Source organism: Protopterus annectens, chromosome 7.part0 (assembly GCF_019279795.1).
Source record: "Protopterus annectens isolate FY-2018-M chromosome 7.part0, PAN1.0, whole genome shotgun sequence".
Taxonomy (NCBI): domain Eukaryota; kingdom Metazoa; phylum Chordata; order Ceratodontiformes; family Protopteridae; genus Protopterus; species Protopterus annectens.
In genome coordinates this window covers 575,198,911-575,215,286 of record NC_056739.1, presented here as the reverse complement: position 1 = coordinate 575,215,286, position 16,376 = coordinate 575,198,911, and the positions used below count along the sequence as shown (strand labels likewise).

The window sequence follows — 16,376 nt, the reverse complement described above, 5'->3', positions numbered from 1 at the left end:
TACTATCTGACTCATTTCCCCAAAAAAACATCTGCTAGTGACCATATTTGGAACTTAGACTGTGTAGCTGTTTTTACTGACGTATATGATTAGCTTCTGCTATTCTTTGCTCTTCATCATCTCCCAGTTAATTCTTAATAGCAATTTCTGAGCTGTAAGTCAAAGTATATCCTTAGTAAACTATAAATGAAGAAATAATTATTCTGTTAATTTAGCATGCCTTTCTCCATGTAGTTATGTACATAGTGCAATGTTTATTAGCCTGAGTTTATTAAAAAGACTTGTGCTTCATTGTGCATTCAAAAGCCAGTACACTGTAACACTTATGTCCTCCGAGGTAATTTGCATACTTTCCCTTAACGCCTTGCTAAACGGAGGCTTCAGATGTGTTACGCAGATGTTCTTCTGGTTAGCTACATTTTCTGGAAGGATCCTATAAGCATCTGCTGTGAGTCACTTTTTGCTGTTTTTTTTTTTTTTTTTTTTACTATGTAATGACAGTGGCTAAGAGATACGTGTTGCATAGTAAAACTATAAACCTTTTGTCACAGACACTTCAGATGGGTTGTACAATAATACAAGTTACAATGGATGTTTAAAATATTAAGCTTATTAGGTACAGAAATGTTGAAAAGCAGTCTGTTCACCTGAGAAGATAACCCTGTTGCTCACAGGCATTCTGGTTTACTTACGCAGTGTATCATTTCTGATGCTGCTGCTTTCCTTGTGATTTCCCTTGGCATTCCCAACACCTATCCTGACATTCAGATCTAACTATTGTAACACATCTGGTGAGCTGAGGATTGTCACATCCATTCTCTCATTCTCTGCTGTCTTTATTCATGAGTGTCATTTTTCTTTAGACTGTATAATGGATAGCATCTCCCCATCTGCATGCTTTCTGTCTATATGCCTCTGTAGCTATCATTGTTTATATATCTTCATCTACAAATCAGTACCAACAAAAACCCATGAATAAATAGCTATTGCCATTGTCTACCTATCTCGGTGTTCAAACAGCATCTGCAACTGATATATGTCTATCTATCCAGCCATTTCTCGGCTATACACACATCTGTCTGTATGTCCATCTGTCTATTTATATGTGCTTTCCCCCAAAAAATGCACAAACATACACACACACACACACACACACACACACACACACACACACACACACACACAGTTGCAGCTGTAGTAGGTTCAGAGGAACCTTTAGTAACAGTGGAAAACAGCAATATTGGTACAGTTGTTAGCAGAACATCAGGTACAACATGTAAGGGATATAACTGATGTCACATATAGCTGTTTCACATAGGAAGCAAAATGTTAACTCAGAAAAAATGTTTTATAAGTTCTGCACATACAGCCAACAAGCATCGCTGTAGCAAGACACTTAAACTATGTAGAAGAGTTATCACTAATGATCTGTTGCACTGGGGGCTGAGGCCTAGTCCTATAAATGTGCCCCATGGGCAGCCATAGTTTTATTCTGAAGTGCTATATCAAGATACAGCTCTGATAATCCAAGATTACAGTAGTGCAGCGTTGCTTTGTATTTGATAATGTGAATAATAATGTATAGAAGGGATGATTTTTCCTGTACTTCTGAGCTCACAACATCCTGTTTAGCACTGTCATTGCCCCTTTTCTCAAGAAAGACCTACAAAGTTGCAGATTTCAAGTTACACATTATAGTAATTATGAACTTCCAAGTGGTATTCCAGATAATGAAAATTGATATTTTTGACAACTATCTGTTAGTAAACTGCCTGTTGCTTGGATCAGAATGAACTGAGTTGGATTCACCTTTGAATGTTTCATAAATCCAGTAAGCTCCCCTCCCAAGAATGTACAAGTAAACATTCTTCATGCACAGCGTAAAGGGCTGAAAGCTGTTGGCCACTGAGGTACTGCATGCTGTGGCCAAGCATTACAACTTTGTAATGTATGCTGTTCAATGCCTTACTGATTCCTTATATTATTTAGAGCAATAACAGTATCAGTGACCTTACAAGTAAAAAAGATTTAGACAGCAGAGATTCAGACACCATAAGAAATACACCTGTAAAAATCCTAATAATTATATCAGCACATAAAGGAAAGCTCGCATATGCAGCTTTCTGCACCAGCCACCAGGAATTTCAGTTAAATAAGGAAGATAAGGTTTTCTGTCATAACTGGAGGTAGGAAATGTAATTTGATGGTACTCAGGTCTGGACAAAGGTACTAAATAAGTAGTTTGCTAGAGTGTTTAGCAGGGAACAACCAGACCAGACTGTAGCATAGCAGGTGTATCTGGGTGGGGGGATTGCCAAAGGAGAAAGAGGAGACAGCCTGAAAGGAGACAAAGCCCACAGACCAGATAACCTATCTTCCAGGAATAGTGAAGGAATGGCTGTACTGCTAGGGCCCCTTAGAAGGCCGCTACAGTGTGGCTGAATGGGATGACAATGTAAGGCTGTATTTTACCAATGTACTTCATCCTGAAAAAATTGGGATTGAGTCCTTCATATTCCCCTTGCATGCTGTGGTATTCTAACCACCTGACCAAAGCTTCTTGGTCATTCCTGAAAGAAAGGCACTTCTGTCTATTTGACCTTAAATGGAAAAAAAACAGCAACAACAAAAATAATAGCAATAATCCCAAAATGTCATTTGCTGGAAGACAATCACAGCAATACCACTTCCCAAAATTTGTCAGGAAATAAGGAATAAGCCTGACAACTACAAACTAGGTTCTTCATACTTGTCCTGGTGAATATAATGGGAAAGCTAATCAAACAGATGTCTGTGAGGTCCTTGAAGGCAAACAGCCTGGAAAGTCAGCCTGTAAAGTCCATGAAAGCATTTTATAGAGGCAGTGCATTCTGACTGGGTCACGAGTGACATGAATTTCAGCCATTCAGTGGGTGCAGTCAGTGAACACCTAAAGTTTACTAAGGTGCTCATATCCATGTTAGCTATGGCTTTAGGCACCATAAAATGAAACAGGGCAGATTCACAATTAATGGGCCAGGTGCTACAAGGGTAGCTCATGGAAAGGCAATGAGGTGTTGGTCATGAGGTTAACATAGGAATATGTGCTTTGTTTGGCTTTCTTTAGACTCTAGATAACAGATACCGTGAATAAAGTATATTGCAGAGCTTATTTATGGCTCACAGTGAGCTTGGTACATTAGACACAGGTATGAGTGCAGTGCAATAAGATACACTAGAAAAACTGGTTGACCAGACAGAGGAATTGCAGCTTGGATACGGTGTCAGAAAACTACAAGTTGCTATGCACTCTGGCAAAGCAGACTTTGAGAGACTTAACACCCTTTGTGAGGGGGGGAAGATAGATCACCCTGATATCCATCATGCACCTTTCCAATGTAAGAATTCAGCTGTCACAGTGACCCGGTCACTTGGATGTGCTATCAGAGGAATAAATTCAAAGGAAGTCAAAAATATATGACCATTATAAACAGCAAGCAGTGATAAAACTCAGATTAGAATGCTGTGTCAAGATCGGCAGCCTTGTCTCATGTAAGGTATCAGTGTGGTGAGAAAGAACAAAAGGGCTCATAAGAGGTGGAAGAAAGCATAGGAACATACGGTATGTATTGTTTGAAAGGCAGGAACAGTAATGGGGAAATAGCCAGTACTCACTACATCCTTAGATGGAGGGACAGTGGTTGTGACTGCATGGTGAAAAGACAGATCTTGAACAGAGGGCATTAATTACAAATCAAGGACAGTCAATTCAAAACTTAAATGAATATTTATTTTATTTATTTATTTAACATTTGTTTACTGGGAAAGTCCGACTGGACACGTCCTTCTTCAGCAGAGGCCCAGGGAGAAAAGCTCCATGAGTAGCAGTCAATTTTAATGCACGGATTGCAATAATCAATAACGTATAATTACAACAATCAATAAGGTATAGAATAGTAATTAATTTACCCAAAGGGTGGTGAAAATCTGAAGGTTCTCAACCCAATGGTTCATGGATTATGAGTCAAGGATGGACCTAATGTGGTTTATGGGCTGTGAGCCTAATGATAGAGCTAAGTTGGTCTTGCAGTGCGAGCTTAGAATGGAGCTAAAGTGGACCCTATGGAGTGTAAGCTTAATGAGTCAGATGGAAGGTGCATTCCATGGATGGCAGGGGAGATAGGTGTCTGCAAATTAGCCGCACAGCCAGGAACACTATACAGGCAAACTGTGCCATTCTGTCAACTCATTCATAAGTGCTATATATATATGCTACCAACTACTCTCCTTTCAGCTGCAGGTAATTCACTGATTTGTAAAAAGCAAGAAAGTGACTTCTAGCCAAGCAAATCACTGTGATATATTGATCAACACAGAAACCAATAAGCATGGCAAAATGTGTCCCTACACTGAATGCATATTGAGAACAGTCTCAAACTGGCATTCTATTTCATTTGTAATGACCAGTTCTATTCCACTCTCTCCTCAACCCCTACCTACCCAGTTGTTAAGTACCACGTTCCACAAAAACTGGCAGCAGGATTCTCTTAGAGTAAGTTGAAACACAAACAGCCTACTTCTGGTTATTCTTTTACATGTCCTTCTTTTACATAACAATTATGTTATTCCTATATTTTTTTTTTCAGATAGAGGGTGAATCAACAAGAGTACGTGTACAAATAGATGACAGCTATGACGATAATGAAATGACGAGAAGGATAATTGCACTTACCTCACGGTAAGGGAAACAACATTCTTGAACATCAGCATAGAAATACATGATGATTATATTTTGTTAAAGTTCACTGCAGTGCTAAAAAGAATCACTTTAAAAAAGCAAAATTTGCTGCAACAGAAATTCCTTAGTCTTAGATGCTTACGTTTAGAAACAGGTTTACTATTTTATATATTGTTGATAGTTATAAAGCCGCATTATTTTGAAAAGTCACTCTAGAAAGAGACAGCATTGTATGCTTAGAACAGACACATTTCACTAGTCTTGGTCCAGTTTAGATTCATCAATATTGATTACACTTTAAAAGCCGTAAACCTTGAGTTTCTTCAGGCAACAGGTTTTTTTTTGCAGTGGAATTCAGTTTAAAAAGCTAAATTTTTGTATCATCATAAAAGCTGCAAACTCACGAACTGGAGAAGGAAAAAGAAATGCCAAACTTGACAGGATTTGAACAGAAACATACATTTGTTTTCACATTTTCGACATGATACAGACCCAATATTATTGCAGAACAATATGGTGTCTAAACTCACCTTGACTCTTCATCTCTGATGACTCTCTTTCAGGCTTGGATAAATAAAAAAAATTGTTGTTGGGTTATTACCAACCCCACACTACCAACCCTGCTCCCTAAGCAATAAAACTCAAGGTATCTCAGGTGATTTCAGAACCAGTATATGTTTTGTCATAGGTACTTGGGCTACATGTGGTTAAAAAAAATCAAAGTTTTCAGGATACCAGTAACACAATGATATTTCTGTAAAAGGCTAGTTGGTTGTTGTTTTTCAGGTTTGCTTTGGGCATTAATTTTCTGTCAGATAAATTTAAACTCTGAAATGTCATAAATCCAGAATGTGGGTCTGCATCTGTCAGTTCTTACTCAATCTAAAGATAAAATAGACAACTAAATGTAATCTATAATTAGATTAAGCATAACTTCAATTTCTTGAATTCAAGCTCAGTAAGGAAGTTAAACTAAGCAATACCTATAGGCAATTTCTATAGCTGATTTTGAATTTTAAATAAATTCAGTAGCAGAGTTCTGCCTGCTTAAGAGGAAACACAGAAAAAGGAAGTTGTAAATCTGCCTGTTTCAAACTGTTAACCAAAAGTAAAGTTTAGTACATCATCCTATGACTGCAGTAGTTGATTTGTTTCTTGTAACCTCAAAATATGAACAGTGCTTATAATTTGCCTGGTTTATCAGAGGGCTAGCTGAGTATGAAAATAAGATGAAGTGTGAGTGTAGCATTGTCACAATGGGGCTTCAAGACATATAATCATAAGTGATGCTGTAGTTGAAGTGCATTTCTGATCTTGGAGATTGGTGGCTGTCTGGACAGATGAACTTGTCTTGCAAGGATATGCCTCAAGTTAGCAACAGCATGGGCAGCTCAAAAAAGCAGAAGATACAGTTTGGGTCTGTGCGCTTTGTCAAGCCTATAACTTGCTGGCTTTTAATCCTGATGTTCTTCGTGTTTCACTGTTGCAGTCATCACACTTGGGTTATCCTACCAGGGGTAGCCTTCAGTTGGCCCGAATACCAGAGGCTTAGTATTTCTGCGTTGGTTGCTGTCACAGGTCATCAGTGGTATAAAATCAGGTAGCTGACACCATTACATCAGTCCTTCTTGCCGAGGAACCCGAAGCAGAAGCAGTTCGCATGAGTGTCGGTCGGCTGCTACTTGAGTTTTCATTTCCGAACTGAAGTTGAAGTCTTCTAAAGCTAAGTACCCCATTGGGGATCCTTTTTTCTTGCTCTAACCGATGTCAGAAAAAGTAAACAATTCTCTCGCCTCTGGAAAGCAAATACTGCACCGAGACTTCCAGTCTTACTGCATCACCTGTTTAGGCCCACACCATGACGTCCCTCGCTGTCGCTTTTGTGCTTTGTTCAACACCAGAACTATACATCATCGGGCCTTACTGTAGCTAGATATTTTTGCTCTCAGTCCTCGAATTCTGATATGGCTTCGGTAAGCCATCCGACTACCAATCTTCTGAAAAAATATAAGGATAAAGACAGAGACAGACCGCACATGTCCAAAACTGCCGACAATGCTTCTGTTAAGCTAGTCATCAGTTCTTCGGTTCTCAGTGAGGCACTTTTGCAGCCCCTGATGCCTGCTTCTGTGGATTCACAGGCCGCTACCAAGACCCTTTCGGAGTCCGGTATGCCGCGAGACTCTTCTTGACTAAGGATCCTGCGGATGTCTCTACCTTGGATGGGTCCGGAGCCGCTGAGCAGGCACCGGCTTCCGAGGAAGTTCTTCGTACTACCGATACTCGACACAAATCCACAACTTCTTTCACGTCTTCAGTTCTTTCTAAAACTACCGAGTTTCTAAGGCCCAGGGTATGAACTACACCCAAAAAACCAATGACCCAAGCTCAGGCACCTGCATCCATGCCTCAATCTCAAAAGCTTAAAATGGCGGAAGACCTTATTATGCTTATTAGGGGAAGCCAGGCTACCCCTTCCAAAAGAAAAAGAGACTTGTCCTCAGTAGTTTTATCTGAACAGGTGTCCGATGACTCTGATGCTTCTGAATATGAAGACATGCAACCCCTCTCTCCTTATGAGGATTCTGATGCAGAGGAATCCATTCCTTCTGCCTCTCCACCTGAGGATTTTTCATTTGGTGAAACCCTACATACTTTAAGGGAGCATTTCCAATGGGAATGTCAGGACTATCCTCAGTCAAAAAAGAGACTCATGGAATTCTTAGATTTGCCACAGCACAGACCTTTAGCTATTCCTCCTGTCCTGGATGTTGTGGATGATGTTTTTCTGGAATCCAGTTTGACTCCTGACACCCTTCCTCCTGCTCCCAGGAAACCTTACAGGTACTACAGAGTCCCTGACTCTCTCAAATTCCTTTTCAAAAATCCTACTGCTGACCTAGAGGTCATCTCCCAAGGACCTAAAGGAATTAAAGCAACCTCAGCTAAGAATCCTGCCCCGTCAGACAGGGATTCCCGAGCTTTAGACAGATGGGGTAAAAAAGTATACACCTCTGCAACTCTTGCTATTAGAGCACTAAATTGTCAGTTCCACATGCAGAAATATCATCAGCATACCATGGAATTCCTCAAACAAAAATATCTTCCTTTCCTGCTTGTGCAAAAAATAAAGAATTATAAGAGCTTATGCTTTCTGCAAGCCAAGTTACTAAGCACACCTTGCAATGTGGCTTTAAAGCCCTAGAAGTATCTTGCAGGGTAGCAGTCACTAGTTCTGTCCTTAGAAGGCAAGCTTGGCTTAAGGAACAGACCTTGCCAGACCATGTCAAATCAAAATTATTGGACGCACCATTGAAGAAAGACAATTTGTTTGGCACCAAGGCAGAAGAGGTCTTAAAAAAGATGGAAGAAAAAGTTAAATCTATGCAGACAGTTAAAGACGTTTTACAGGTCCAGCCTCCAAGGTTCAGTAGGCATTGCCCCTCCAAGCACTGGTCCTTTCTGGCCCCCTCCAGGCCAGCTCAGCCCAGACCCAGGGGAAGCAGACCCCCAGACAGCAGTCCCAGGGAATGCAGGGATCTAAGCAATGGAGTTCCTCTTCTTCAAAAACAGGGAGTGCTAAGCCACCCCCTTATGGTAAGAACTCACAATGACTTTACACCTCCACCTCTTACCTCTGCCCATCTGCTTGTGCCCCTAGGAGGAAAACTCTTCTTCCATGCAAACAACTGGGCCTCTATTACCAACGACTGTTGGGTCCTCAACATAGTGTCCCAGGGATACAAATTTTATTTCCACACTCTGCCATCCCAAAAGGGTTCCCATATCTTCCTCCAAACCAGTGGGCAGAGGCCAAAAAGTAAGTCCTTTCCCTGCTCTCCATGAGGGCAATACACCATGTTCCTGCAGACCAGATAGGCCAAGGTTTCTATTCAAATTTTCCCCTACTTAGACAATTGCCTGATTCAGGCAGACAGTCAGGAAAAGCTGTTACAGCACCTGACCTTTGTAAAGGACCTACTGACCTCCCTCTGGTATACTATCAATGAAAAGAAATCAAAACTAATCCCCACACAAAAAAATTGTATTCCTGGGAGCAAGCCTGGACACAGCATCCCAGATGGCATTCCTTACTCCAGAAAAACAAGCCAACCTGACAGGCTACTTCTCTTAACTAGTCACCAGAACCCAGTTATCCGCAAGGAAAATCCTTCAAGCTCTAGGGTTCATGGCCAGCTGCATTCTACTCATTCCATATGCCAGACTGCATATGAGGAAACTACAGCGATACCTAAAAAGCCTTTAGTGTCAACACTCTCAAGACCTGGAAACTATCATACCAATGATACCCTATCTAAGGAAAGATTTTCTTTGGTGGGCAGCAGCCTGCAACCACAACAAAGTACTTCCCTTCTCACAACCCCATACTGCCCAGACCCTCACCACAGATGCATCAGACTATGCCTGGGGTGCACACCTAGATGGCAGGTACATTCAGGGCCATTAGAGCTCAAATCAAATACATCTGCAAATTAGCTAAAAAGAGATGCCAGGTGTTCAGCATGCCCTGACAGATTTCAGACCCCTACTCTCCCTGAGGCCTCTACTGATCAAAATAAACAACACCACAGTGATGAAGTATATCAACAAGCAGGGAGAGACTCACTCTTATCCTCTCTGCAGGCTCGCCATGACCCTTTGGCACATGGCCAGGCTCCCTAAACTCTCTGGCAGACAACACAAGCAGAAACCTGCTAGACCCACACAAGTGGCAGCTAGACTACAGAACTTTCAACCTTGTAACCCAGGAATGGGGCACCCTGAAGGTGGACCTCTTTGCCTCCCACTCCAATCATCAGCTCAGCAAATTCTGCACCAGAGAACTTCACAGCAAGGCCTGGAAAGTGGATTCTCTATCCTTCCAATGTGTAAACCTCTCGGTCTATGCATTTCCCCCTCTACCACTCATTTCAAGGGTACTGCTCAAAATAAGGGAGGAAAAACTGAGGGCAATTTTGATTGCCCCAGACTGGCCATGCCAGCACTGGTACCTACTGCTGTGCAGCCTGTCACCCCTGCCACCATTACCTCAGAATCCAACACTCCTAACCCAGAAGAAAGGAGAATTCATGCATCCCCAATTGGAGACACTCAAACTGGCATCCTGGCTTATTCCCTGACCTCCCCTCAAGCTGGCAGCCTAAGCAAACAAGTCCTAGATGTTATATGTGAGGCCAGACACCCCAGCACTAGAAAATCCTATGCTGACAAGTGGAAAAGGTTTTGCACCTGGATCCAGGCTAAGGGAGCTGAAACAGCACAGCTAAGGGAGCCGAAACAGCACAGCCCTCCCTACCTCTCATCCTGGATTAGCTAGCAGACCTACTACACAGGGGGTCTATCCTTCTCTTCTATTAAAATTCATGCCTCTGGCATCTCTGCTCATTACAGCACAGAGCCACCTCTCTTCTCACACCCTCTCATCAAATAGTTCCTAAGAGGGGCTAACAACTTAAGATCACCCAGAAGAGTTCCTACCCCAGCTTAGGACCTTGACTTTGTGTTGGAAAAGCTCACCCTACCCCCTTTGAACCTGCAGCTTCAACAGAGTTAAAATTCCTCTCTTGGAAAACAGCTTTGCTTCTGGCCATCACTTCAGCTAGAAGAGTTTAAGAGCTACCAGCACTCATGGCTGTAGAGCCCTTCATCATTTTCCATGTTGACAGGGTCCCCCTCAGGACTAACCTATCCTTCATGCCTAAAGTGGTGTCCAGTGTGGCTCTCAACCAATCTGTTCCTTTGCCCACCCTTTTCCCTAACCCATAGAACAAGGGGGAAAGGATTCTGCACTCTCTAGATGTGCACAGACAGCTCAGATTCTATCTGGATAGGACTAAATCTTTTAGAAAAACTGACGAATTCCTAGTCAGCTTTGCAGCAGGGGCAGATCGCAAGGCCATATCCAAACAAACAATCTCCAAATGGATAGCACACTGCATCCATTTCTGCTACAAACAGCATGGAAAACTGCCCCCAAAGGGGGTCAGGACACATTTCACCAGGTCAACTTCCACCTCTGCAGCTTTTATCAGGGGGCTCCCCACCAGGGACATCCTGGAGACTGCAACTTGGACTTCTTTTTATACCTTCACCAAGCATTACCATCGGCCTATCTTCTCCAAATCCAGGGCAGGCTTTGCCACCACAGTCCTGCAGGGCATCCTAGCCAGCCCCCAGTCTTCTTGACTGCTTCCATCCTTTTCTTCAGCTTTGGGAATCAACCCAAGTGTGATGACTACAACAGTGAAACACGAAGAACATAGTACAGTTGTGTACACTTACCATAAATGTAGATGTTCGAGTGTATTCACTGTTGCAGTCCTGGTTATCCACCTTCTATCCCCCTTCTCTCTCTCTCTCTCTCCTCTCTCTTTACAGGGAATTTTTGGTATTTATTTTCTACTGGTGGTATTCTTCCACCATAACCTAGCTCCCTATTTGGGGACCCCTGACAGCTGGGACAAGAAAAACTGATGTAATGGTGTCAGCTGCCTGATTTTATACCACTGACGACCTGATGTTAGTTCTACAGCAACAGCAACTGACACAGAAATACTAAGCATCTGGTATTCGGGTCGACTGAGAGCTACTCCTGGCAGGATAACCCAAGTGTGATGACTGCAACAGTGAATGCACTCCAACATCTACATTTATGGTAAGTGTACAAAACTGTACTTTAATGCTGGTCTTTGCCAAACACTGTCTTACATGCTGGTTGTCAATTCCACTTTCATTTTACCATCCCAGTTCATGCAGTATTTTAAGCATTAACCTTGCTTTTCCAGTACTTTTACAAACTTGTCCTTATGACCTCCTAGTCATGTAGCCTGCTGTTCCCATAGCTCCCTAGTCCTGGGTTTTGTTGTCCCTTTACCCCCACAGCTCTACTGTTTCCACGCCCCTGCAGTCATGTTCCCTGCCATACCGGTACACTCCCAATCAAATGAACCCTGCTCCCTTTGCATCCTTACGGTCATCAACCTGCTGTCCTTTGTCCACATAGTCATGTGCTTTGCTGTATCTACACTGCTGAATTTGCACACTGACAGCTCTGAAGTTTACTGTATCTGCAGCCTGCATACCTCTCAACTGTACAGATTTTCGTAGAATGTCCAGATTTTTGCCTCATATTTTTTTGTCTGTTTTTCATAAAATTGTGTTTTTTGGCAAGTTAGTGGCAAATCATTAAAGACTGAAGTTAGAAAATAGTAAAAGACATTTGAGTTTTAGACTTCATACCCTTCAGAAAATTTGTGCTAATGCAAAAGCCGTTATTCTATCAAATTTCTAAGTGTGAAGGAGCAATAGTTAAAAATTCTCCCTATTTTTGGGCATTTGTCCCACTTTTACTTATGGCTTTGTCCAGACTTCTGGCTCTAAGAGGGTGAGAGGTATGACTGCAGCCTGGCTGTTTCTGCATCTCACCAAGTTGCATTCAACTAGCTGTGTACCCTACTGACCCTGACAAGACCAGCCCTGCCCTGCAATGACTGCCTCTCCACCTGTTCACCTTATACACTGCTGTTATTGCAGCCTGCTGTCATTATATTCTGCTAACTTCACAGTCTTCTGAACCCACACTTGCCAGCACATAATCTTGCTGACATCACCGTAACTGTGGTACTCCACATAAGGAGCTTTTCTCAAAGATATCCACCACTGGGCAGAAAACCATAGCTCAGTATTCCAAGAAGATTCACCCCGGGGATCACTCCAGTGGCTCTACTTGACAGAGGCACTGGGAACTAAGGTCAGGTGGCACGATGCCAGGGTAATCCTATGGGCTAGGCTTGTAAAGGCTCCAGGGCCATTAGCCTAGTACACACCTATGAACCTAAGAGCAGAAAACTAAAGGCAATGGAAAAAATTGTGTAGCTAAAGTTGCAAAGCAATGAGAGAAACAAACTGTATCTAATTTAAAAGAAAAGAAATCAAATGAAGAAAATAAAGTACAGTATGAATACTGCTAGAGTTTACTCCTGGCTTTTACTGAATAGTCAGAATGGTAAACGGTTTATTATAATGCCTACATTTTCATGTATAACTAAGTTTATAAGCATTTGCAAACTATATTGGTGTCATGTTTATTATACTACACATTTCTTCTTTCACATGTAAAATATTGCCTTCTGCCTAGCTGAAATGGAATTCTAGAATAGTCAGTCACTGCTAGGGGTCATCCCAAGGTCATTATAGAAACAGAAAGAGCACCCCTGAAAGTAGAGAACAATAACCAAAGTGACATAATTTTCAGCTTTTCAGCAGTACAAAACCCTTAGAAAGGAAGTTAAAAGAATGACATACAAGGACAAAAAATGATTTCATGTTATTACAACTATGTATAAATCAAAGGTACTTGCGTATTATCGCAACCAGATTTTGCGTCATCTTTTAACTTTGTTGATTTCTACTGAAACGGCATCACTGAAGTGTAATATGGAAGGGTACACTGTCAGAAAGTCTGCTGGGATATCGGTGGTGGTTTTAAAAAATGTTAGGACTTATAAGTTTTAAGATTTGTGGCAAGCGTCCTTTAAAGACATCAAGCTTTGATTTCAGTGATCGCAGTGGTTACATGTGTATGTCTGTTGGTTCTGAAAGGAGTGTGGCAGTTAAGCGGATGATATTGCGCACAAGCGGAGTTTAAACAGCAGATTATGTGCTTGCTATTATTTTCTGTACTGTTTTTGTAGTCTTAGAGTAGGTTTACCATTGAATCGGCTGTGAAAAGAATAGTAAAGGTTTGGAAAACAAATCTCTTTCCTTCACCGACCGGCAGCATGTCAAAGGAACACCTTGAAAGTGGAATGGGACTTGCTTAAACTGGCACGAGATGCTTGCGGTAAAGGGGAAACCTATTTTTCAAACCTTACTTTTCCGATTCAGTTTTTTAAGCCGTTTCAATGATAAACCTTCGTAAAACTACTAAAACATTACAGAAGACACGTGTCTAACTTTCATAACACTGTACTGCTACTACTTGACCTAAACAGAAGCAACCAGCATTGCCGCAAAAATCTGGTTGCGATAATACGAAAGTACCAAATCAAAACTAAAACTGTTATGGAACATTAACAACAACCTGCTAACTCCAGGGGAAAAGTTCAGCCAAATCCACTACCAAATGAAACAAACTACAACACACTATGTAAAATAAATGCACATGTTTGTGCTGAAGGGAATGATGATGCATTTCTTTGCATTCAGTTTGAGACCGTGACTAAGACACCAGTCATTGGTCTATGTATGACCCTCCTGGAGTATACTGACTTCATTTGGGGATTCAGTAATTGCACCCAGTTTGCAGTCGTCTGCAAACTTAGTCAGCCACAACCCCTTAGTTTTGACCTGAACCTCTGTGAAGTATATACCAAACAGAAGGGGGCCCAGTACTGACCCATGTGGCATCCCACTGGTAGCAAGTCTGCTGATGTGGAGTCACCCACTTTGATAATGTGTGCCTGATTTGTCAGCCCGTCAGCAACCCATCTTACGATGAAGGGGTTTAAATTCAGTTTGCTAAATTTATCAGTAATGCCTGAGTGTGGGATTGTGTCGAAAGCCTTTACCAAGTCGAGGTTGTTGTGTGCACAGATTTGCCCTCATCAGTGGCCCTGTTCACTTCTTCAAAAAAATCCACAAGATTTAACAGGCAGGATCAGCCCTTGATGCAGTCGAATTGGGTAGGAGCCAGGGTTTGGAGGTCGCCTATGTCTTTATTTATGAGGTCCATAATGATACATTCCATGGCCTTACAGATGAGGCTGGTCAAGCTTATAGGTCTCTAATTCCCTGGGTCTGTTGCTAGGCCACCTTTGTGGAGGAGAATAACTGTTGTTGTTCTCCATTCCACAGGAACAAAACCTATGGTTACACTATGATTGAAAAGGGTACTTAATGGTGATGCTAGTTCATGTTTTAGTCTGTTTAGAAGACAGCCTGGGATGCCGTCTGGTCCCAAAGAGGCTGTGTTTTTTGCCTTGGGCAAGACTTTGATAACCTGTTTTTCAGATAGGTAGGGTAGGAGGGGACAAGGTTTGTGATAGATTTGGGGGGGACAGGGATGTGAATTTTTTGCCAAACCTATCTGTTAGTTGGTTTGCTATCTCTGTGGGGTTAGTGTGTGTGGTACAGTTGTTCACTAGTTCTTCACCTGCTTGGGTCCTACCTTTTAGGCTACGTATGTAGCTGTAAAAGTTCTTATGGTTATCCTTGGTTGTACTAGCTAAGGTTTTCTCAAAGAGGCCCTTAGAGGATTTGACAAGTTGTCTTATTTGTCTGTTGAGGCTGAGGAGGGTGCTTTTCCATTGTTGGGGTCTTGCTTTTGTTTTCATGGACAGCAACTTTTTGCATTTATCGTAAAGTTTGTTGATGCTGGATGTCCACCATGGTGGCTTGTTTTTACTTGGGGCTCTGGCTTTGATTCTTTCTGGTACAGCTGAGTTTATATGCTTATGCAAGTGATTGTACAGGGCTTTAGCATAAGCTTTGCTGTAGTTACCACCTCCAGCTGGGGGTGGCCCTCGGAATGCATTTATACCTTCACCTAGGAGGGTATAGTTTGCCTTGGTGAACTTTCTTAATCTGATTTCGCCCTTTGTGAGTTCTGGTGTTAGTGTCAGCTCAAAGGTGACTGATTTGTGGTCAGATTTAACTAATGAGGGTCCAACAGTTGTGGTAGCACATCCATTTGACATGTTAGTGAGGACCAGATCTAGTATGTTTGTTCCTCTTGTTGGGGTATGAACAATTTGTTCCAGGGCATTTGAGTTAACAAAGTCAAGGAAATTTTGTGCTAGTGGGTTTTGGGCTAGTGTAGGTTTCCCATTTGATGGTGGGATAACTGAAATCCCCCATAACCAGAGTGTTTAGTAATATTTGGATTGTCTCCAGGTTGGTCAAGTAGGCTTTGTGTGAGTCATGACCCATGGAGGGAGATCTATAACTGGCTGTAACTTGAATGTGGGTCTTACCCACCTTAACGTGAACTTGGAGTAACTCCATGGAGTTGTCCAGTCTTACTAGAAGGGAGGTGAATTTAGCTCTAATATATATAGAAACACCACCTTCTTTGGTTTTCACACTTTCATTTTGCAGTCTGAAGGTGTGGAAGGCACTGTAGCCTTGCAAGGCTGGGGTAGTCTCTGAGGCCTTGAACAAGGTTTCTGTGACTGCACAGACATCTACATCTTCTAATGATAGAAGTGCTTCCAGGATGTGAAATTTTTCATTTAAGCTCCTAGCATTTAGCATGACCCTTATTTGGTTATGATTGGCAAATTTCACATTGGCAAGTTTATTTTTGAGACTTTGCCTAAAAAAAGCACTATGGAGGTGGCAAGAGCCTTTGTTCACAGCCGAAAGCCTAGAGATGCCAGGTGCTAACCATCTCTGGCAAAGCAGCAAGGTTAGTCAACCATGGCTTCCCAAGCTGACAGAAATTAACTGGATTCTCTTTGAATGACACCAAAAAGTAAGCCCATTATTGAAATAAATCATTTTTTGTTTGTTCTGTAGCATCATTCTAGGTGAGGGTAGTATGCTGCTCAAGGCTAGGGACATACTTGCCTGGGACACATATACAGAGAGCTCAATCATGTCTCTCTTCATATAGTCCAGTGAATAATGTCTCAAGTCA

At 42.0% G+C, this 16,376-nt stretch overlaps 1 protein-coding gene across 2 annotated transcripts in view; it reads left to right on the top strand.

Moving 5' to 3' along the window:
* Positions 1-16,376, top strand: part of LOC122806600 (schwannomin-interacting protein 1-like) — a 436,192-nt gene that overhangs the window by 193,236 nt on the left and 226,580 nt on the right. The window contains exon 3 of one of the 2 annotated variants that reach the window (XM_044077158.1): positions 4,626-4,717. In XM_044077158.1, the coding sequence (XP_043933093.1) occupies positions 4,626-4,717 (92 nt within the window). The remainder of the gene's footprint in view (positions 1-4,625; positions 4,718-16,376) is intronic. The other variant, XM_044077159.1, reaches the window with a different exon arrangement.